The following is a 22,153-nucleotide window of genomic DNA, read 5'->3' on the forward strand; positions in this document are numbered from 1 at the left end:
GCGGCCGCAGAAGGTGCATGCGCTGGGGCAGAGTGGTGGCTGTCAAGCTCCCCTCTGCGTGAGTATATATATATATATATATATATGCGTTTGTGGCTTTTCGTCGGTGCATCTAGAGGTCTCGATGCCACGCGCGCTGCGCTACTGCCGTCCAAGGCGCGACCCCGACGAGTCCCTACTCGCATATCTATCCACGAAGTTTACCTATCTAGCGGATGCGCAGTGGCGTCAGCACATTGCGGCCGGTGACATCAGTGTCAATGGGGAGACACTCACTGATGGGTCCTATGTGCTCCGACAGGGCGACATGCTTCGCTTTGCCCCGCCGCGCTCCTTGGAGCCGCCTGTGGACAGCGAGCACATCGAGGTCCTCTACGAAGACTCGACGCTGCTGGTTGTTACCAAGAACGGTAACCTGCCGGTCGCGGAGGGTGGTCGTTACTGCGAGAACACGCTGGTGGAGGTTCTGCGACGCCGTGGCACTGCTGCGTTTTACACGGCCTCCACGCGTACCAGCTTCGGCACAACGCATGAGGATACGGAGAAGGTGTCTGACTCACCCACTCACGCTGGTGAAATTGTCGAGACCGCGGCTCGCGCCGAGGGTTCGACGGCGATGGACGCGAGTGGCAAAGGCGCTGAAATCCCTACTTCACCTCCTTCCCGACGGCGGCTGGAGGATGGCTCGCACGGGATTTTCGCGGTCGGCTCAGCGCCGTGTGCCTCTGTGCCGTCGCCCAAGGCATCAACAGTGCAGCAGCGAAGCTCCCTCGATCTTTTCACAGTCCAGCGGCTGGACAAGGAGACCTCGGGTGTGGTGGTGCTTGCAAAGAACAGCGTCAGCGCAAGAACTTTGGCGTCGCAACTGGAGGCGCAGACGAAAGGCTGTGCGGACGCAGTGGAGTCGCGACTGCGCGAGCGTGGTCATGCCGTGGCGCTCAGCTCCGACGCCTTCGACGAATTGCTTCGGCTCAAGGCGCAATCAGTGCACAAGACCTACACGGCAGTGCTTCGAGGTGCTGCCCCAGAGGACCACACGTTTGTGGTGGTGAACTGCATGGACTGCATGGCGAAGCACCCCACGCACTCATGGGAGGCGCAACACACGCAATTAAAAAAGCTAAAAATGTGCTGTGAGCCGGTGAAAGAGATGCTCTTCTCACACGCAGCAGCAGCTTTGCCGCAATCGCCAAAGGAGCAGCAGACGCGGTGGGGCAGGTTGGCTGTAACTCGCATTCGCGTCTTGGCGAGCAACAAGAAGCTCGGGCTGACATGTGTGCAGGTGGAACTTCTCACCGGCCGAAGCCATCAGATTCGCCTGCACTGCGCCGCTGTCGGTTACCCGGTGTTGGGCGACAAGCTCTACACGACGATGACACCTGGAAGAGAGGGCGGTGCCACCGCAGTGTCCGACGCGGTGTACCTCGAGCGTGTTCGCCGGGAAGATGACCCGTATCTCCCCATCGACGACGACGTCAGCGGCGCTGGTGGCAGCAGCAGAAGCGGCAAAATGTGGTGCCGGCGCCACTTGCTGCACGCGACGCGGATCATCTTTGCACATCCAGATGTTTCGCCGGCGCGCTTGATGACGTTCATGGCGTCGCCAGCGCCCTTCTTCACCGCGGATGTTCGTTTCGAGTGCGAGTAGGACTCCTTGCTGTTTTCCCAGTGGCTCACACGTGCCGTCTCGCGGCCCCTGGAGAGGGCGGAGGCCTCACAGAGCTGAACAGCATTCGTGCGCAGGTGTGCGGCGCTGCAGACAGTGCTGTTCGAGTTTTTTTTCCTGATTCCTCTCTAGCTGCGTTTTCGAACCTTCCTCACGCACGTCAGGGCCTCTTTGCCATCAAAAAAAAAAAAGAAAGCGGCCAGGTGACTCAGGTAAGCAACCCCCTTCCGTACTCTGGTGAAGACCTCTCCCTAATGCACACCAGCCAAAATTTGGCTTGCTTTTACCCCATGCTCTATGAAGGGCTGCTCTGAAGTTGATCACGGGGTCTTCTGCTTCGTGACTGTCACCTAGTTTCTCTCGTCTGCCGGTGCATCGGTGGAAGACATCTGCAGGTGCTTCAAGGCAAGAGCCTATGGCGGTGTCAAGGCTAGACTGTCACCATCGTCCCCCCACCCCCCTCTCGTGTTTCCCTCCCCCGGGCCATCCTGCCCGGCTCACTCTACCGCGCCCCCTCCCTCCTCCCCTTTCCCGACCCCACCCGTCTGCTCTCGCCCTTGTGGCTGTCGCTCTTCAGCAGTACCCCCCACTCAAAGGAGCGGTCTTTCCTCACTTCTAGTTATGCTTGCCCGTTCTTGCGGCTCAGTTTCACTGCCGCCGTGTCCGTGGATTTGGCCCGTTGTCGTTCGCGAGTCCTTTGGTGCACGCGGTGGGCGTTAACCGATGATCTAACAAGGGTTCGGAAGAACGTCGTCGCGCACCTTTTTACGCCCGGGGTTTGTTTTGCATAGCCTCCATCCTTATCATTCCTTCAACATGTCCACCATGAGTTCGCCGCGCAGTGAAATCTCTGGGTCAACGGCGTTGCCGGAGACGGACGAGTCGCGGCTCATGTTCTATGCAGAGGTACTGATGGCCAACGTGCCATCGCTTATTGCGGACCTGAGCTCTGCCAAGTACGCCTTCCTGAGCTTCTCGGAGAAGACGCGAAATGAGGTGAAGCAGAAGTCCGCTCTCATACAGTCCATCGGCCGCACCTTCACCTTGCTGCAGAATGCAAGCAAGTCCCTGATAGCAGCCCGACAAAGCCTCCAGGAGTACGAGACGAGGCTGGTGCGGGCGGCGCCGCCGACGTTCGTGACAAGTGCCGAGGCGCTGCACCTGTCCAGCGCTAGAGCCCACGGTGACACCACCGATGCTGAGCAAAACGGCAACGCATCGGCCGAAGCGACAGCGGCTGCGTTGCGGAGACTCTCCACCGCGTCCCTCGACAATTTGGTGATCCTGGACGAGGAGGACATTCGCCCAGTCCGGGAAGCCGAGGAGGCGTACGAAAAGGAGTCGACAGCGTCCGCAGAGATTGCGAGGGCGTGCAACAAGGTGGAGGATGCCTTCGACCATGCCCACGATCAGTGTCGCATGATGACGGAGCACGTGCAGGACCTGAAGTGGAAGTTCGATGAGGTCTACAACGGCTGGAAAAGTGTTGAGCGGGAGCGGTTGGTGGTGCGCGTCATGCGGGATGAGCTGGAGGACAGGCGAGCGATCATGACGGAGGCCTTGCATGGCATCAAAGCTGTCGAGGAGGAGTGCCGTGCGCAGGAGCTCAGGATCATCGAGGTCTCCATCGCCCACGCGCAAGCCGAGACAGTTGCGATCAAGGCGGAGTTGCAGGCGAAGCGCAGTCGTTACGAACTCGAGTTGGCCACCTACCAAATTGCATACAAGGAGCAGCAGGCCGAGGTGGAGGCATTGCGCGAGCACTGCAAGCTGCTGCGTAGCCACCAGCGCGACCTAGAGATCCTCGCCAAGAAGCAGCAGATTGAGGAGATGAACCGGAACTGCTTGCGCAAGCTGATGATGGCGACGCTGACGCTAACGCCGTCCAAGTGCGGCAAAGCCGAGGACCGCACGCTGACGTCGGAGCAGCAGATGGAGGTCAGAAACGATCATTTGCTGGTGTCGGTTCTGGCGGCCCGCATCTCGATTTTGGAGGAGCAGCGCAGGACGGTTGGTGTTCTCCTGGCGAGCGCGCGTGGAATGGGGAAGAGTGACGACGACAGCGCTACGGTCGAGCAAATCCGCACGCTGCTCGAGCCCGAGGTTCAGCTCGACGAGGATGCCTTGACGGGCGACTAAGGTGCAGGATCGTTGCCTTTTTCCTTCCTTCCGTCGCCGCGCTGATCACCGTCGTCGTCGCTGTGCATCGATCTGCCCCACTGCACGTTGTGCTTCTCGCTTTCCTGCCGACGGTTTTTGTTCGCTGCTCTTTTGCTTTGCGGCGATGTGGGCTGAGAGGCCTCGCCGCCTGGATGTGTGCTTGCTGGGCTGGTGCGTCCGCTCAAGCGTCCACGCCGGCGCTTTCCCCTCGCCTGCTTGTCTCGTTTGCTGTCCTAGTGTTGCCCTACCGTGTGCCGTCCCTCCCTCTCTCCCTCTCCCTCTCCCTCTCTCTCTCTCTCTTGTGTGTGTGTGTGTGTGTTGCTCTCACTTTTCGTGCTCGCTGCATGTATGCGCATGCTGACTCAACTGTCAGCCGATACCGGCCAGCGCGGCCATCACCTTCACGTTGATCAAACTCGTCCGGAAAGCGTGTTCTCCGATAGACGTGCTCTGCTTGTGTGTGTGGGGGGGGGGGTGGGGGAGGGGGGAGTGAGAGGAAGAGGAGAAAGGAGAGCCATGGGAGCCTCAGAAGCGCCAGAGTGCACTCTTTTTCCGCATTTGTGTGGAAAGCTCCTCGCTGGACGCGCAAGTATTCCGTGTGCATCGATGGTGATACAGTGAGGGTAGGAAGGATCGATTTGGCTTTCCAGCGCTCCTCGCTTGCCATCGCGTGTCGCCCATGACCCCGCGCCTTTCTCCTTGCTGACCTGAGGCGCTGTTGCAGCGTGCAGGGATACCACCGGTGAGAGGATCTCGCGCGCGTCACCGTCGCAGGCGTACCTATCCGATTTGAGTGTCACCTTGCATGTCTAAGGTATCCTTATTTCGCTCTGCCCCCACCTCTTCCTCTCTCTTTCTTTGTTCCCCTCACGCCCATCCGCACGCATCTGCACGCGGCACTGCGCTGCTGTCTAACACCCTGGGCTCCTTGCGCATATTTATGTCCCCGCTACCGGGCGTCATGCCGCGTTTCCAAGCGCCGGCCGTGTGGTCATCCGCCCCCCCCCCCCAACACACACACAAAAAGAAAACGAAAAGGTGAAGCTGCAGCCGACTTCTGAAAAGGGCGGAGAGGAGAAGGGCGCTGACATCAAACCGCGGTGCGCGAGCGTTCCTCTTTCCACGCAATTTGTATTCTTTTTTTTTTGGCTGGTCTCCTTCGTTCTGGGGACTCACCTCCAGCCCTCAACAAGGAGCCGGAGCGTGCCTGCGTGTGGTTGTGTGTGTTTGCGTGCCAGAAGGGGCGGTGCACTACAAGGACGTTCATCCAACGCGTTTGACCGTCCATTGCCTTACCTTGCTTTTCCACACCGCCCTATCGCGTAGTCGCTGAGGTCGCCGCCTCCTCTGTGCTTTTTTTTTGTGCTCTCGTTATCCGTGGTGGTATGTTTTTGTTCTTTGTGATTTGATGGGCGTTATCGGCCTTCCTCCCCTTGCCTGAGCCCTCCTGCCCGCACCATTCATGTGTGTTCGGCCTTCTCTCATCACTCGACATTCGCGGTCCTTTGGTTGACTTGGCTGACGCCCCACACCCGACCTCCTCCTTCGTCCGCTGCTGTCTCACTCTTTCGCTCAGTCACTCACTTCCTCACGGATCCTTCTTTTTTCTCGTCTCTTCACGTTGTGAACTGTCCTCCACCCTGCTGGCCCTTCCTGCCACTGACTTCCGTGCTTCCTATTCTGCACCTTCCTTCGCTGTCTCCTGTATATGTGTGCACATGTACGTGGGTGTGTATGTGTGGCTCCTGTCTCTGTCTCGTCCTTACCTCCAACACGTGTGCCCCACCGCCGTTCCTCCCCCAGCTTTTCCGTCAAATCTTATCCACTTCGCTGATACATCTCTCTCTATATTTGTGTGAATACATACATGATACATATACATGCATATCTATATGTATTTATCGAGTGTATTCCCTCGTCTTTCTCTCTCTTCTTTTTCTGTTTTTGGTGGGCTCTTACCTGGCCAGAGTGAGGCGTACTGTTATTGCGGTTGTTGTCCCTCGTTGTCTGCCACCCAGCTGCGGATCAGCAAGCCACAGGCATAGGAGACAGACAGGGGAGAGGGAAGGGGGGGGCGACGGGAGGGATTAGGAGGAGTCGCGTGGCGAGTGTACTGTTCTCGCCCTCGTTTGTCTCTCTTAGATCCTCCTTCCATCTTGGCGCGCGTTCTGTCCCCCAGCGTCTTCAGTTTCTGCGGAGAAGTGCACAGGAGCAAACACCACGAGTGTCGATTTCAGCTCAGTGTTGAGCTCTCTCGTTATCATTATCGGAAGACCCCTCCCCCCTTCCCCCGCACACATAGAGTAGAGGTGTGCAGCTGCTGTCTTCAGCCTGTTTTCGTTTGTTCCCAACCACCGGCTTGCTATTCATCCTCGTTCTTGCGCGAAACGCCCCGTGGGTTGTTGTTCACGCCCTCCCCTTTCCTCTTTCCTCCACACACAGATGGCATAGGCGGGCATGATAATCGAATGGAGTTCCCCGTGTTTGTGGCCTCCGATGTTCACGGCGAGAAGGTGAACCTCGCGCTTCGCTACAATCCACGCACAACAACGGTAGATTGTTTTCTGAGCGCCGCGTCGCGCTGCTTTGATGACGTCGCGCATCTAATGCGTCAAGGCTCTCTTCAACCATTTTCTGCTGCCTACATCTACAGAGATGTTCAGTGCCAGTGGGACGTGCTAGAGGATCGCACCCAGCTTTCACCCTTCTGCCAGGTATATGTGTTCCGCCAGCTGTTCAACGAGGTCGTCGCGGCGATTCCCGACCCTCTGGATGCGTCGCAGCTACTCTCGGTGCACGACAGAAAAGCCGACCGTGCGACTTCGTGTACAGGTGCACCGTTTTTACCGGGCTCGCCACCGCTGAACTCATCCACATCGACCTCGCCGATCCGTGTCGCCGACAACCACTGGGCACTTTCGCAAAGCCGCCAGCATCCCGAGACGGCGAGGCCTCGCTTTGGGGTGCCGTCGCTGCTGTGCAAGAGTGACAGCCCAGTGGTACATGCAACACACCCGACAAGATCAGACAGAGCAACTCATATCGGTGATGAGGCAAACGGTTTCCATCATGTACGGTCCGCGGACAGAGTCGCGGCATTCCACTGTATGAAGTCACGCCGCTTTCGTCTGCAGATCGTCTCCCCTCCAGTGGACACTTAGATGCACCGTCAAGACGCGACGCGCAGCGCGGCAAGTACGTCCGCTCATTCAGCCCCTTTCGCTGCGTTAGGGCCATAGGCTGCGTATGTGAAGCCGGAGAGACGTCACCTGAGCGACTTGTACAAGGCGCCCCCCGCACCATCCTCCTCCTCCGCGGGAGAGGTGGCGATTCCAAGGAGCTGGTATGACTCTTCTAGGCACGTTTTTCCCACTGCATCCTCGCGGGCGCGCGCGCCAGGTCAGTTCTCTTCTCAACCCTTGTTTGTGTCAGCATACAGCGGCGGCTCAGTGTTGCCCTTCTCACCACATGCAGGTCGATCAAGGGCGCTGCCGCAGACTGACGAGCACTACCGCGAGATGCTCGCGTACAGCGAACCACGCAGCGGGCGCGGCGACAACATCCTGCGTGAGGAGCGGGCGCGCGTAGCAGCCCAAATGCTTTTGGGGATAGATGAGCTGCGCTCACATCTGCGAGAGGAGACTCTGCAACTGAAACGGACACTGGGTGACTCACTGCACAGTCGCGTTTCGCCGCTGAGCAGAGCTGATGACGGTAGGAACTATCATGCGTCTCTTTCTGGCATGTCGAAGTGGTGGTGAGACTGGCGTGATGTACACTGCCCTGCCTCCCTTGATCTTTACAAGACCGTCTCTCTCTCTCTCTCTCTGTGCGCACCCCTTCACTTCTTCTCTGTGTCTCCCTATCAGCGCTTGTAGCAAAATCAAATTATGGAGGCATCTGTGCTGTTTCGTCTTGCGCTGCGGCCGTGGCGACGCCGTGCCCCGGGCTCTCCTTTGCTTTTCTTTCGATCATGATGCTTTTCTGGTTCATTACGCATTGGGGGTGGTCCAACGATCAGGCTGATTCCTGGTGCGCCCGTCTGACTGGGTGCATCTTCCTCAGTGCTCTGGCGTGTTTATTCTTCTCGTACGCCGAGTGCCGATCCGCTCCCTCGCCACCTTGCTCTCCTCTTGTTTCTCGCTCTGTCTTCTCTTGCTGCGCTCGGTTTTCCCACTTGCGCAACTGGTCGCACATCATGCACGTTAGGAGCGAGCGACGCTTTCATACGCGGCAGTGCCACACATAGCCTTTGTACGGACGGCCACTCCGATCACGTACCGACGGCGGTCAGCATCTCTCTCCCATCGCACCCCCCTCGCCCTCCCGCAGGCACCGTATTCGTGTCTTGGGTGCCACGAGCTTTTTCGCCTTCGTGGCACCTCCTTTTTGTTGTTGTTGTTCGTTGACAGGTTGCCATGGCGGAGGGTCTCAAAGAGTCGTGCAAGAAAATACTGCAGCGCTTGCAGCAGCAGGATGTGGAGGAGTTTGGCTGCATCTTATGCAGCCAGCACGTGCGAGGGCAAGACGCGCTGATGCAGCACCTCATTACCGAGCACCAGGTGCACTGCCTTCACTTTGACAACGTGGTCGATCTCCCTGGACTGCTGGAGCACCTCTCGACACTGCTGCACAGCCATGTGACTTCTCCTGCGCAGTGGTTTTGCCCCGTCTGCGGCGAGGACACCGCATCGGACAGTGCGGAGACTCTGGTTCGCCATATGCGCCTGGCCGGGCACCAGCACTGGAACCCGCACACGATTCCTAGCATGGCGCCGTGGTGCGTAACGGGCATCTCAGCGCCCACTGGGCCAAGTGACAAGGTGCTCGCTGCAACGGCTATGCCAGCCACGTGTGCTCCTTCCTCTCCTGCGCCGCAAGGGCTAGGGCGAGGCGACGCGGATGAGGAGACCACCGACTCGGAGTGGAAAGATATTGAGGACGAGGAGGTGGACGAGGACGAGGACTGGAACTTGGAGTGCGTTTGCCTTTACTGTGACTACAGCGGCGAGGACGTTCTCCAGCACCTCAGGACCCATCACAACTTCGATTTCCGCGCCAGCGTGCTGCGGCGACCTGACCTGCACGACGAGTACGATCTCATTCGTGTGGTGAACATGGTCAGACGTGCTGTGTGCAGCGACCGCTGCCCGTACGGGGACGAGTGCGACGTTGACGGCAAGCAGAACAATCGCGCTGCGCTAGAGGCGCACCTTGCACTTCACAAGGAGCACCGTCTGCCGCGGCGCGTCTCGACGAGCGACGCCGATCTGATCCCGGTCCTGCCCGGGGACGCCTTCATCTCCATGCTTGTAACAAGCGGTGAAGGCTTTCTCCAGACAGAGGAGGAGGATCCAGACTTCCCGATGGTGCCCACGGTGCAGGAACTAGCTGCGGCAGCGTCGCGTGCGCCGCAAACGGCGAAATCCCTGGCGAGCACCTAGTGCCTACGTCATTGGTCTCTGTGCGTCGTTTCGGATCGTCCCGGGGCTCTCGCACCGTCCCTGGCACACGTACCCCTCTCTCTGCTGGGTTTGCCACGTCTTTCTTTCGTTTCGCTACTGCGTCGTCGCGTGTCTGCACTCGGCGAAGTCCGGCGTCTTCAGGTCGAGACGAAGAAGAATACCAACAAAGAGGCGTCGCATACGTGCTCGCGTGCGCACGTACGCATTTCTGTGTCGCCCCGCTGGTCGCAGTTGCTGGCGCCTCTGTCGAGTAATAAGGATCCTGAACCAACACATGATAAAAAGACAACAACCGTCTAAAGAGCAAACGACCGCCGAGCGCGAGGCACGACAGAGGGTGGGACGGACGGCAAGAGGTACAGGAGGGGCGTGATGCCAATTCCGTGGAAGGAGGAGGCATTCCAAGCTCCTTCTGCTCTGCCTCGTCCACGGTGGCCCACCGCACTCACAAGTACGTCAAATCCATCTGGGCCGTGTCTCTGCAGGAGACGAACGACACCACCACGTGCTCTTGAGTGTGTATTGCGAGGTGGTGACTAGTTGCGCCAACAAGGCGCCTCGGGCTGAGAGAGAAGGGGCCGAGAGAAGGTTTGTTGGATATCTGGCGTGTGGGCGCCCTCTGCTCTATATCTGACTCTCTTGCTCTCTCTCTATATATCGACGCATGCACATGCGTCGATGCAACATCTGCGTTGCGCAGACGGTGGGTTGCGCTTGCTTGAATACAGACTCCCGGCGCTCAGGAACGCGTGATCTGCACACGGACGTTCACGTACACACAGAGGGACGTCGCAAGCGTGTGCCTCACATGATGCGGGTCGCCGCAACTGTCTTTCACATATCCTTTTTTTTCTGGATGTGCCGTGGCGTGCGCGTGCGTGCTCTGCTTTTTGTTGTGGGGTGACATGCAGCGAGGCCACAGGTGTACCGACCAGCTCCTCCTTACCCGACGTCTGCGTCGACTTTTCGCTCGTGTCAACGAGCGCCAACCGCTGCTGCATCACCACCAGGGCGATGAGTCTCTGTCCTGGTTTCACGCGGCATCGCGTCCGTTAGAGGCATTGCATCACCTTCGCTCACCGCAAACGAACCCATCCAAACTTGCCTGGGCACCGGCGTCCTTCGCCGCAGAGGCTGACGGTGCCCCTCCACAAACGAAACCAGAAGATCGGTTACGCGAGCGCGCACCACCGCATCTCGCGGCACCACCGGGAGACCCGCCTCCGTCTGCTCACCCCGCCGCGCCGCAACTGTCCTTTCTCATGAATGCCTCCTTTCTGCATGAAACCTGCCTTTTCTTGCTGCTCCTGCGCCACCCGCTGCCGAGCAGCTCACTGTCTCGGCTGAGCTCCCTGTCGGAGCGGGAGCCTCTGCAGGTTCACGGTCACGGCACTGTAGCCGAGGAGACAACGCACTATATTCTGCAGAACGGTCTCTGGCGTTCGTGTTTACCGTGTTCTGTCGAGGCAACGTGGCTCAGGGCAGCCACCCCCGCCGTCGACGTTCAACTAGAGCTCGGCGCCAGCACAGACCCCACTGCCGGAGACGATCAAGCTCCTAATGATAGCTTAGGTGAGCGCGGCGACGCTCGTGAGCCAGCATTGGCGCGTCTCTGCAGCCACGACTACCTCGAGCATCTCATCTGGCCAACGCAGGCGGCAGGGGCCGTGAGGCCTGACCTCACTGCGGACTGCGTGTGGGTTGATGCGTCGAGCGTGCGAGCGCGCGCTCTTCACTCCTACAACGATGCCTTCTGGGCACCCTTCAGCACAAGCCACAGCTTCGCCGCGTGGCACCGCGCGTCACTGTGTGCAACCCTAGACAACCAGCGCGCTGCCGCCAGTTTGGAGGCGTTGAGGTGGACCGGTGACCTGTACATATGCGGCTGATTGCCAAAAAAAAATAGACCTGACGCACGGCAGTGCGCGTTGGTGTTGGCATTCGACTTGCCGCTGAGTTCCTACCGCTTTCTCTTTGCCCTCTTCACTTGCCGTACCTTCCGTATCCTAGCGGAGAAGGTGGTGGTGACTGTACGCTCTCTCGGTGTACATTTTCCCACTCACGCGTATCCGCCATGTTCGGCCATCATCCTGTTTTCTCCGCCACGCACTCCCTGCGTTGCTATTTGCTTCTTGCCTCCTGCTGTACGTTTGTGCGTTCTCTCTGCTTCGGCTGCCTTCAGCGACGTCTGCTCTGCACGTTGGAAACGATTGCCACAGAAAACAGCACTGCTCCGCGAAGGTCAGCGGGCTCTCTCCTTCCGCGCGTACGCCTCACAACCGCAGCGAACTTGCAGCTGCTCGCGTGCGTCTTGCTGCTACATCAAGTGCGAGAACAGTCGCTGAGGTGGACCTCACGGCGATCTCTGCGCTGCTTGCATCGCGCCCATCCTGCGCTGCTGTTGCGGCCATGCAGTTTTCGTTTTGTCTCCTTCCTCGCCTCTGTCGCATCCCCGCACCTTCCTCGCACGCACGCACTTGTGCTGGCCCCTCTTCCCCCTTTTTTTCGCTACCTTTGGAATAGATGATGGACACGACAGTGCGTGCTTCCGCATACCCCATTTTGCAGAACGGCACGCGCACATTCGTCGACGCTGATAAGGCCGCGGCGCCAGCAGCTGCCCCTTGCCTCCCCCTCCCCCTGAACCGCACCTCGGCACTTGAAGCCTCACGTGCACGATTTTGAGAAGCACACCGCGGCACATCCCCTACTGCCTCCAACCTTGATTTGCCCACCTGTCTGCCGTTCGGGGCAGGCGCACATCTGCTCAAAGAACACCGGTAACGAACAATGTCACTCAGCCCGTACACCATCGATGTAGGTCCGTGCAAGGCAGACGGTAGGCGAGATGTCTTTCTTCAGTGTCATCAGCGCCCATGTTTTAGCACGACGCATCGCGGGATCACACGGGTGTGCCTCGCAAAATGGCCGGCGCGCTCTAGAACCGATATGGCGCTGGAGACAAACGATGTGGATGAGAGTGAGGCACTGCGAGCACAGCGAACTGAGCAGGTGTATCAGACCCTGCTCGAGTTTGGCGATCCGCAGGGCCCGCCCACGTCACCTCAGCTGATGTGCTCCGACCATGATGCGGCCGGCAACGACACCGATGTGAGGTCTCCTTTGGAGCAGTACCTGTGCGTCTTTCACCGCGAAGAACTGGCTGATCAGTACGGCCGGTACACCTTTGTTCAGCCGCACACAATCTGCACCGCGTACCGCATTGCTGACTCCACCGTGCTTGAGCTGGTTCTGCACAATATCACGCCGACCGACATTTCTGCCGCCGCGACCGGCGTGTTTGTTCGTGGCCACCGTCAGTCCAGCAAGGGCCTTCCATCGAGTACGCCCCTAGAATATCAAGGCATTCAATACAAACCGGCGTCGAATCTGTGGTGGATGGGGGCGCCTTTGTCGCTGAAGCCGGTGTACGTTGCCGTGCCGCTTGGCCCGCAGGTAGGCGCGACTGGTGGCGCACCGAAGGGCTCCGTGGACAAGGCATCCGGGTCGCATGCGGACGGCATCGCGGCGGCTGACTCTGATCACGGTGACAAGGCGGCGGGAGACACAGTGTCGCGCCCAGTGGCTTCTCCCACTTCCGTCGGCGCCGACGACGCAGCAACGCAAAGGGAGACGGTTGACAACACGAGTAGCCCCCTTCTCGTGGAACTCGGAGGCCGCACGGCACAGGGTCAGTTCCAGTTCCGGCACTCCCGCTCCTCCAGTCCCAACATGTGCTGCCCGAGCCAGAGTGCAGTGCTCCCGGCGGAGGGGCAAGTGCCCCCGGTGGCGGCTGCCGCGTCTTCTCCGTCGTTGCCGAGGGCCTCGCTTCCTTTGGTCAGCAATGCACAAGCTCGGTACGTCGCAGTGGAGGCGACGGTGCTGGCGCAGCTGGAGCTCTTTGACCTGACAGCCGGTAGTTGCACATGTGCAAGCTCGCTCGCGGTCGTCCGCACGGGTGACGCCGAGCTGGGCCTCGCAACGACGACACCACAGTATGCGCTGGACTGCATGCTGTGGCAGTGGTGGCCACACCGCGTCCGGCTGCCGCGGCTTGCCTCCGGCAACGCTGCCCTGTCGGCGGTGGCGTCGCTGCATGCGGCCCTTGATCGCTACGCCGTTTTCGTGTACGATGCACATCACAGTCACGTGTTTGTGCTCCGCACGCCATACCTGCACAGCGGCACCGGTGCCTTTGAGCTACTCTTCTCTTTTCCGTGTGGCAGCCTGCCATTTGTCTTGCCGTGTTTGCGAGCGCCGCACCCGGCACCCATCGCCGTGTGCAACTACCCCCGCCCCAACTGCATCTCCGTCTACGATGTCATGGCGCTGCTGGATGCCCCGGCGGCCGCCACGGTAGCCATGGAGCTGGACCTAGAAACGTACCAGGCGAACCACTCCGCCTTCTTCGGAAAAGTATGCACATCTTCAAGCGACGATGACAGTGCACTTTTCGGAGGAGCTGATATTTTATCGACGAACGGCAACTCGGCCCGTGGTGTCATGCCAGCACCCCCACTCCCCACCGGAGCTGCAGACAACGCCATGACGCGCTCCGTCACCGCTGCGTCGTGGAGGGCGGATGCCATCAACGGCGTGCCCCACCCCATCCGAAGCATCTTGTACCACTATGAGAATCGCCTCGTCGTCCAGTACGCCTGGCCCAGCGGCTCTGCGCAGCCGGCAGCGATGGAGAGCGCAGACGACGCTGGTGCGGTATTCGCGTCGTCGTGCGGGAGCGGCGAGTACGAGGCGGATGACGATCAGGGTGTGCGTAGTCGCCACCGACGCCGTCGCCGCTGCGAAGGCACGGTCTCGTTCACGGTCGAATTCCCGGCGATCACACTCGACCAGGATCCGTTGCTCGTCTTTGTGCTCGAGGCACTGAGCGCCGCCCTTGGCGCCCGCGCGGTGGCGACTCTCGAGTATATACTTTTTGCGGAGCTGTGGGACTGCAAGTGCCGCGCGGCTGTCGCTGTTGATGCCTTTGACCTTTGTGCACGGCTGCTGCGCAAGATATTCAGATGTGAATGCGGTGACTGCGATCCGGCGCTCGCGTGTACGAGCGCGCGGGCGCACCTGCAGCAAGCAGCAGAAGACCCCGAGACCACGGGGTGCGGAGGGGAGACCATGACGGAAGCTGCAGCGCCTCATGTCTTTGTGGACCCTTCGACCGTGACGCTTCAGCAGATTCGTCGGACCATCGCGCGGCGCCGCACTGGAGACGCACCGGCGCGCTGGAGAAGAGGGGCGGTGGAGGAGGAGAGCGGCACCACCAGCGTCGTCAAAACCACCGTTCCGGTCCGGTGGGGGGCGATTAACGGGTGCGCGTGGACGAGACAAGAGCGCGGCTTGGCTTTGGTAGCACTGCATCTGCTGTTTGAGGCATGCCGCGCACAGGAGCATCTCTGGTCACTGCTGCCGCGTTTGGCGAGCGTGAACCGGGACCTGAGCAATGCCTTGCAGTGGCCTTCCTACGTAGAGTACTATGACGCTATGTGTCCCAGGCTCTTCGCAGCCCCTTCGCCTCCGTCGCAGATATCACCGACGCAGAGCTTTACGGACAGCCTCCCGGCGAGTGTGCTGCAGTGTCACTTCGACACGCTGGAGAGACCGGACAACGCCGCAGCGCTGCGAGCGAGCTGTGCCGCGTCTGTGGCACCGTCAGCCACAGAGTTCGCGACCGGCGACGCCCCGTCCCTTTTTTCAGCGCTCTCCCTCGCAGCAATGCGTAGCAGCATCCTCACGTGCGTGGCGGTGCCTTATGGCACGTGGCCGCTCCTGAAACACCTGCCAGATGCACACCCTATCGCACTCGTGAACCGCGTGGTGCTCCTCTACCGCGACATCTTCGGCGCTTCAGCGGGCTCGCTGACCGTCACTTCGGCGTCGAGCGTGGGCACCAGCAGAGGGGACGTTCTCGTGGACTCGCACGTTGATGCGACTTGGTGGCAGCGTATCTGTAGCCTGGTTCTGCAGCGGCGCATCTCTTCGCGCGTGGTGTGGCACACCCTGAACGCCGCCGCGGCGTACCCGCTTTTGGAGGCGTTGACGAAAGGACGGGAGTGCGCCGATTCCACGTGGCCAGCGGCACTCCTCGAACTGGTGGGTCGCCGGGACCGGTGCCCACCCACCTCGCGGACCGCGCAGATCTCGAGCGCTGGGCAGCACGTCGTGGAGACCGCGGAGGAAAACGCCGTCTCGCGTCAGTTCCGCGTGGCTTTGACGGACGACGACGGTGTCTCTGTGCGGCCGGACTTCCGCAAGACCTGGAGAGACTCTCGCCTCGATATGGTGCAGAATCTCTTTAACACGGTCGCTCCCATTTCGCTCTCGGGGTTCGAGGATCGGCCGGAGGAGCTCACCGGGGCGCTTGAGCTGCTCTCGTGCCGCACGCGAGCGACGCCGCTCGGTCGCGGCATGCTCACAATGTGCACGCAGAGCTTCAAGGTGCAGGATAGCATCCCCATTGCGCCGCTGAATCTGAACGGGCGCACCAACGACGGGATCAACGTTGCGAGCAAGCCGGTGGACGACCTCATGTGGCCTCTTTTTCACAATGGGTGCGCAGCCGGTCTCCGGTTTCTGCCGCTGCCGCCGGCCTTCTGCGCCGGTGCCGGAGATGCGCCGTTCGCGACGCAGGACGCGCTCGGAGACATGGTTGCAAAGGAGGCAGCTGCCCTTTCGCTTCGTAACGTCGCGCAGAGCATCACAAAACAGTGGGTCATGTACCAGACGAAGAACATTGGCGACCCCGCTTCGCGAGCTGGGCTCTTGCTCGCCACGGGTATTCTCGGCCACCTCACGGTGCTGCAGCGCACGGATATCTTCTACCTTCTCATCTCGCGCCAGGAGCAGTACGTCTGGCGCGAGGCCACAACCATGGCGGTGATGCTGGGGCTGAGCTGCAGCTTCTGCGGAACCGGAAACGAGGCGGTGTTCCGCTGCCTTTCGGTGCATGTGCAGTCGCTGAACCCGAGTGCCGAGGATATCGAGGTGTCCCTGGATGTGCAGACTGCAGCGCTTGTGTCCATGGGTCTTCTGTGTCAACAGTCGCCGTCGAACTCCTTCCTTGTGGAGGTCTTCCTCGTCGAGCTGTCGCGCATGCCCACGGATGAGCACTGCACCAAGCGCGAGGGCTACGTGCTCGGCGCCGGCTTTGGCCTTGGTCAGCTGCTGCTCGGCGTAGGTCAGTCGCACGGAGTGCAGCGCGTCGAGGACCGTCTGCTGGCCATCATGAGGGGTGGACCGCGCAGCGCCGCCGTGTCAACGCGCGACGGTGTTGAGCACTTTGAAGAAACGATGGGCCGCGGGGAGGCGGGGCATTTTCTCACCCGTGCGCTGCTGTCGCAGGACGAGCGGGAGGCCACCTACAACGCGTGTGCGAGTGTCTACGAAGGCGACTGCTACAACGTGTTCGTGTCCGGCCCAGCGGCTGCTGTGGCACTCGGCATGATGTATCTGAGGACTGACAACGCGTTTATCGCGTCAAGGATGGCGCCGCCGAATCGGCGCGCCGCGATGCAGAAGCTGACGCCGCTGATGTGCCACCTGCGGAGCACGATGGCCTCGCTGATTGGCTGGACCTCGATCGAGCCAACGAGGCTGTGGCTCTACAACCAGGTGCCCTCCTCCTTGTTGGAGCTGACGCAAGCATCGCTGCCGCGGCTCGCCACGCAGCAGATCAACTACTTGCTGATGAATCTTGCCCACTGTATTGCCGGGCACGTGATGGCGATCGGGTTGCGGTTCGCAGGCACGATGGATAGCACAGCGCGCGACCTCATCTTCGCGGAGCTGCAGGGCTTTCTCGCTGGCCAGGTAGGCTCCACCAAAGCCGCCATTCCCGCCGTGCAACGCTCGACAGGTGCGTATGAGGCGTGTCTGCTGGCCTGTGCGAACGCGCTAAGTCTTGTCATGGCGGGCACAGGGGACTTGAGGGCGTTAGCGCTGCTGCAGCAGCTGCACCGGCGCACAAACGTGCCCTACGGCTCCCACATGGCCATCTCCATGAGCATCGGCTTGCTATTCCTGGGAAGTGGTCGGCTGACACTGTGCAACAACATCACCGCGGTGGCGGCGCTGCTCATGGCATTTTACCCGGTCTGGCCAAAGGACGCAGAGGACAACACGGGCCATTTGCAAGCGCTGCGACACTTGTATGGGCTGGCTGTGGTGCCACGGATCATGGAGGCGGTGGATGCCGTCAGCCACCAGCCTGTGCCGGTGCCTGTGCGCATCGTTCTGCGCAAGAAGAAATCTGTCGAAATGGAGGCCGACGTGAGAGCTCAGCAGCGAACCTCGCGTGCTGCTGCTTCCGCTGCTGTGGAGCACGCCGAGGACACCGAGCAGGCTATCCACACTGTCACCCCGTGCCTATACCCGCCAGTGGAGATGATCGAGCGGGTGGAGGTGCGCGGCACTCAATACTACCCACTGGTGTTCTACGCCTTCAGCAAGGAGCTCACGCAGTCGGCGGGTATGCTGTTTCGCGTCATGGCGAAGGAGAGCGCCTCCTCGCCGGTCCACGGTCGAGGTGGCGGACGTGCTCTCTCTACCAGGACCTCAATCGAATCCAGGCTGCTCGGCTGGCTGCATCGACTCTTTCGCCAGAGCTCGACAACAATGACCGAGGCACTCACCATCATTGACAGCGTGAAGCTAGTACTGCGGGTGCAACGCCCACTCCTCTCCCGCACAACAGGGGGAGGCGAGCTGCTGCTCTCCGGCGACTTTGGGGAGGCCGTGGCGGAGGCGATGGAGAGACGGTATGCGTTCATCTTCCTTCATGGTGGCGTGCCGGCCGTCGAGGGTGTGTCGAGTGACCCTCACCACCCACTTCGCCAGCTGATTCTCGAGGGCAAATCGCGCGCTGAAGTGTTTCAGTCCATCGTCCGCCATCCTCAGGGCACGGTGGCGTTTCCATGTGACTTCACAGCCCTGGCTTTCGGTGGCACCTTTCCGGCAAACTGGGGAGGAGAGACGACGGTGACACCGATGTTGCCCGCAGAGCGGAACATGTGCCCTATCATTGACACGGATGCGGTGGCGCGCTGGATGACGGAGGCGTTGCACTATTACGGTATAGGTCAGCGGGAGATCGCGCTGCTCCGGCAAGCCACCACGACTCTTTCCACGCCTGCGGCTGGTAGCCCGATGGGGACCAGCCGCGAGGGCGCATCTTCGGTGCAGCGACTCACGGCCCTCCTGCGGTTGCAGGCGACGACGCTGCTGCCTCTTGCAACCCTCGAAAAAATCTGGGCCTGCTGCGTCGACTGAGGCGTGCATGCATCGAGCGAGGTGCCTTCGTTGTATGCGACTTGCAGGCGCAAACAAGCGACACGACCAGAAAACAAGGAGATGCCGGGGTGCATGTGCGTGTGCGCGTTCTCATAGATGGAAGGAAGTGACAATAAGGGGCCTACTCTTACTCGGGTATTCGATGCAGAACGGCGCAGACCGTCGGCGACGGGAGCGCCAACGGGCCCTCGCTACGCGGGCAGCTCTGCTTGCGCGTTTTGTCCAGCCCAGGCACCGTTAGATCACACCTGGAGAAAGGGCAGTATGCACTATAGATAGGAGAAAGGAGTTGAATCTTCCGCCAAACAACAACAACAACAAAAAAAGGGTCTCCATCATCATTCGCGTAACGCCACAAGCGCGGTAGCGCACGGCTGACGGCCAGGCCCTTTTTTTTGCCGTTTTTCTGAGCTCGCTTCCCCTCCTGCCTCTAGCTGCCATGCCCGTTTTTTTGTTGCTGTTTGAATGTCGCTCCCGGCGCCATTATGCGTTGCGCGACCTTCAAGAGGTTTTCCAGCGCTTCGTTCTTTGAAAAGTCGTCGCCCCCCCCCCTGCCACGCACACACCACGCCGTCCGTGCACGGGCATTCATAGCGACTCTTCCACTTCTCCTTCCTGTTCGCACTCTTCTGTACCTTCTTTGCGCTGCTGCTTCTCACCACATGGCTGATGCACTGCCGGGATGGGCGCACCTGGTACATGCGCGTGTAGTATCAACGTGGTGTGCGCCCCGCGCGATTTTTTTCGCCGTCACCGTCGCTTTTTTTTGCCGTTTCACAATTCGTGTTTGTCGACCTGTCCCGCAATCCTTCGCTCATCGGAAACGGCTTGACAGGGTCAGGCGTGCAAGGCATACACCTGAATCATTGCAGGTAGCCGGCTCTCCCTCAATTTCCTCGGCAGTCATCATGGACGAGGATCGACTCATCATGTTCGATAGCAACGGTGCTATTCGCATGTACGACCCTGAAAAGTATGACGAACTTGTGAAGACAGTGGAGGTGGAGCGGCGCTACGTGGAGAAGATGGACGAGTTCCGCGCTCTCGTGCAGCGCACAATGGCCATTGTCCAGCGGCTCGGCGAAGCCATCGAGGCTGAGAAACTGAAAGCGATTGGATTCCGAAACATCGTCGAAAGCGAGGCTGAGGAGCGCTTCCGCGCCGTCCAGGAGGCCCAGATACGGCTGCGTGAGAAGCAGACGGAGCTAGATCGATACGTCGCAGAGTACGAGTCTCTGAAGCTCGTAGAGCAGGAACAGCAGACCTTCTTCCAGCATCTTAGCCAGGCCAAGGATTAAAGCGCAGCCGCAGCAGCGTGTGGCACACAAGCCGAATCTGCTTTCGAGAGTGGTGAGCCGCTACAGTGCTGCCAAACGAACGGAGGGAGAATGCAAGGAAAATGAAATGTCTCGAACGTCACGTGGGACGGAAGCTGTTCAGCCGTACACGCGTTTCACGAGTGCGGGAGTGTGCACGTGGGCTCTTCGCCGCTCTTCCTTGGCGTGGATGCTTTGCTAGGTCTGCGTCGTATAGACCTTTGTGCTGGCGTGTTGGTGGTACATGCTGGCGCGTGCGCGTGAGCGAGTGTTGGCGGCTTCTTGTGTTGTCCTGCAGCTACGATGTATGTAAACTACGTCTCAATAAAGCACGCCCACCGCCGGTTGCTGTAGCTTCCGTTTTCCTGCCGATCTCGCTCTCTCTCTGCGTATATAGCCTGCTGCTGCACTTCTTTGTGCATGTGTCCAACTCTGCGCTCGAGTATCTGTGGTCGCGATGGACCGCACATGCGCACGGGAGTAGCACCGAGTGAGGGGGACCAGCGGTGAGGCGTGTGGAGGCAGAGATCTAGGGAGTTGGTTGGCCTGTCACTGCGAAATAGCGCCTCACGCCACTTGAGGCGAGTGCCTTCAATCGAGCCTATGATCTAGCCTGATCGGTACGAATATAGATGCAAAGCAGACACACAAAGGCAGCGCGGAGGCGAGTTGCTCTTGCCCGTCTCAAGAAAGTCGAACCCCCCTCTCCCTCGCCCACACACTCCGGTCAACTCGCTCCTCCTTAGTGCTGGAGAAGGGAGAGGCATAAACGGCTTCCCGCTGCTGATGTTGAGCCAGCCCGCAAACATTCTCTCCCTTCTCGCTGCCACTCCTCTTCTTCCTTCCGAGAGCCCGCAGGGCATTATTCCTCATATTTGTGTGCGTAGGTGTCGGACGCACGCCACCAGCCCCTCCGGCTCCACCACCGAGAAAAAGAGCAAAACATTAGGCTTCCACCTCCTACTCTCCAGAGCGTGCCATTGGGCTTCACGCTTCGCCTACCCTCTGTCTTCATCTCAACTGCCGCCTCGCCTCTCTTCCGCCCTCCTTCATTGTTGTAACCGCCTTCCCGTCTCTCTCACAAACCTTTGCTGCCTTCGATGTGAGGCAGGTGTCTGAATCATCTTTTTTCCTTCTATTCTCTCTTGCTGGTGCTGGTCGCCAGACTCGTCGGTCTCGCTGCTGTACAAGAGATGCCCAAGAGCGCATCCGTCGTATCCAGTCGTTTACCTGTACCCGTGTCGCTCGCGGCTCCTATTGGTGTATCTGCGTGTGCGGCAATCCCAGCTTTGCGTGCGCTCGTATACCCCCCCCCTCCTCTTCCCCAAACACACATCCATCAGCCGATTACGTGACGTGCTTGCCGATATCGCTCTTGCGACTCCCTGCCTCTTTTTCCAAATCACGCCCTCCTCTTCCAAATCGGTTGGGCGTGGCTTTCTCGCGTATTCTCATCTCGTTCTCCTCATCGATGGCACTGACACTCCGTTGTTGTTGTTGTTGTTGTTGTTGTTGTTGCACGCGTTCTTTGCCGTTCTCTCCGCGTGTCTATGCAAATTGTGTCTTATCCGGTTTCGCTGTTATTGTCGGGTTTGTCTGTGTGTCTCTACCGCGTTCTGCATTATTGTATTGTCGCTTCGCTTCTGGCACTCCCTGACCCGGACACGTCTGACGGTGTTTGTGCTTTTCTTCCGTTCGGTCGATGCGTCTGCGTGTGCACTTCGGCACACACACACACACACACACTTGCCGACGTCCGAGATCTTGTTGCGTTCTTCTTTGCCGTTTGTTTTATCCACACAGAGCTCTTTCTCGGCGTGCCGAACGGCTTCATTTCCCATCTCTCTCACCTCTCTCTGTGCGGTACACATTTTTTTCCTTTATTGACGGAAGAGGGGAGGGGGTGAAGGGAAGGGGGGGGGAAGTTGTGCATCAGAGTCTTGTGCGTGAGTGCTCTTTTGTTGTGCCGACGTGCGTGACTAAGCTGCTGCGCGTAGGGCGCCTGCGACTCGCGTTGTCTCGAATTCTCTGACTTGCTCCTGTTACGTTGTCTAGAGCGTGCGTCTTGAGGTCCTGGTCGCCAGACGTGGCTGCAGTCGCCTGCTATCCAGGGTGCCTCTGCTCGGCTGCTCGTTGAGGCATCGAGTCTTCTGTGCCTCACCGTGTCGCTTGGCCCTCTTGTAGATATTTGTTTGCGTACAGGCGCATCCGCACGCCGTATGTGGGCTGCCGCAGCGACGAGGAAC

At 59.7% G+C, this 22,153-nt stretch overlaps 7 protein-coding genes across 7 annotated transcripts; all 7 read left to right on the top strand.

The window, feature by feature from the left end:
* Positions 1–124: 124 nt before the first annotated feature.
* On the top strand, positions 125–1,648 carry LMJF_30_1960 (RNA pseudouridylate synthase-like protein; the record flags this gene model as incomplete). Its single annotated transcript, XM_001684746.2, has 1 exon — positions 125–1,648. The coding sequence occupies one exon, from the start codon at positions 125–127 to the stop codon at positions 1,646–1,648; it is 1,524 nt and encodes a 507-aa protein (XP_001684798.2).
* An 834-nt stretch (positions 1,649–2,482) lies between these two features.
* Positions 2,483–3,805, top strand: LMJF_30_1970 (conserved hypothetical protein; the record flags this gene model as incomplete). The annotated part of the gene is made up of 1 exon (XM_001684747.1): positions 2,483–3,805. The coding sequence occupies one exon, from the start codon at positions 2,483–2,485 to the stop codon at positions 3,803–3,805; it is 1,323 nt and encodes a 440-aa protein (XP_001684799.1).
* A 2,489-nt stretch (positions 3,806–6,294) lies between these two features.
* Positions 6,295–6,987, top strand: LMJF_30_1975 (conserved hypothetical protein; the record flags this gene model as incomplete). The annotated part of the gene is made up of 1 exon (XM_001684748.1): positions 6,295–6,987. One exon carries the CDS (start codon positions 6,295–6,297, stop codon positions 6,985–6,987), a length of 693 nt encoding a protein of 230 aa, XP_001684800.1.
* A 1,257-nt stretch (positions 6,988–8,244) lies between these two features.
* On the top strand, positions 8,245–9,270 carry LMJF_30_1980 (conserved hypothetical protein; the record flags this gene model as incomplete). Its single annotated transcript, XM_001684749.1, has 1 exon — positions 8,245–9,270. One exon carries the CDS (start codon positions 8,245–8,247, stop codon positions 9,268–9,270), a length of 1,026 nt encoding a protein of 341 aa, XP_001684801.1.
* Positions 9,271–10,196: 926 nt separating this feature from the next.
* Positions 10,197–11,180, top strand: LMJF_30_1985 (conserved hypothetical protein; the record flags this gene model as incomplete). The annotated part of the gene is made up of 1 exon (XM_001684750.1): positions 10,197–11,180. The coding sequence occupies one exon, from the start codon at positions 10,197–10,199 to the stop codon at positions 11,178–11,180; it is 984 nt and encodes a 327-aa protein (XP_001684802.1).
* Positions 11,181–12,081: 901 nt separating this feature from the next.
* On the top strand, positions 12,082–18,570 carry LMJF_30_1990 (cyclosome subunit-like protein; the record flags this gene model as incomplete). Its single annotated transcript, XM_001684751.1, has 1 exon — positions 12,082–18,570. One exon carries the CDS (start codon positions 12,082–12,084, stop codon positions 18,568–18,570), a length of 6,489 nt encoding a protein of 2,162 aa, XP_001684803.1.
* Positions 18,571–19,499: 929 nt separating this feature from the next.
* On the top strand, positions 19,500–19,889 carry LMJF_30_2000 (putative intraflagellar transport (IFT) protein; the record flags this gene model as incomplete). Its single annotated transcript, XM_001684752.1, has 1 exon — positions 19,500–19,889. One exon carries the CDS (start codon positions 19,500–19,502, stop codon positions 19,887–19,889), a length of 390 nt encoding a protein of 129 aa, XP_001684804.1.
* Positions 19,890–22,153: the final 2,264 nt, after the last annotated feature.

The sequence above is a fragment of the Leishmania major genome, chromosome 30 (genome assembly GCF_000002725.2).
Source record: "Leishmania major strain Friedlin complete genome, chromosome 30".
Lineage (NCBI taxonomy): Eukaryota > Euglenozoa > Kinetoplastea > Trypanosomatida > Trypanosomatidae > Leishmania > Leishmania major.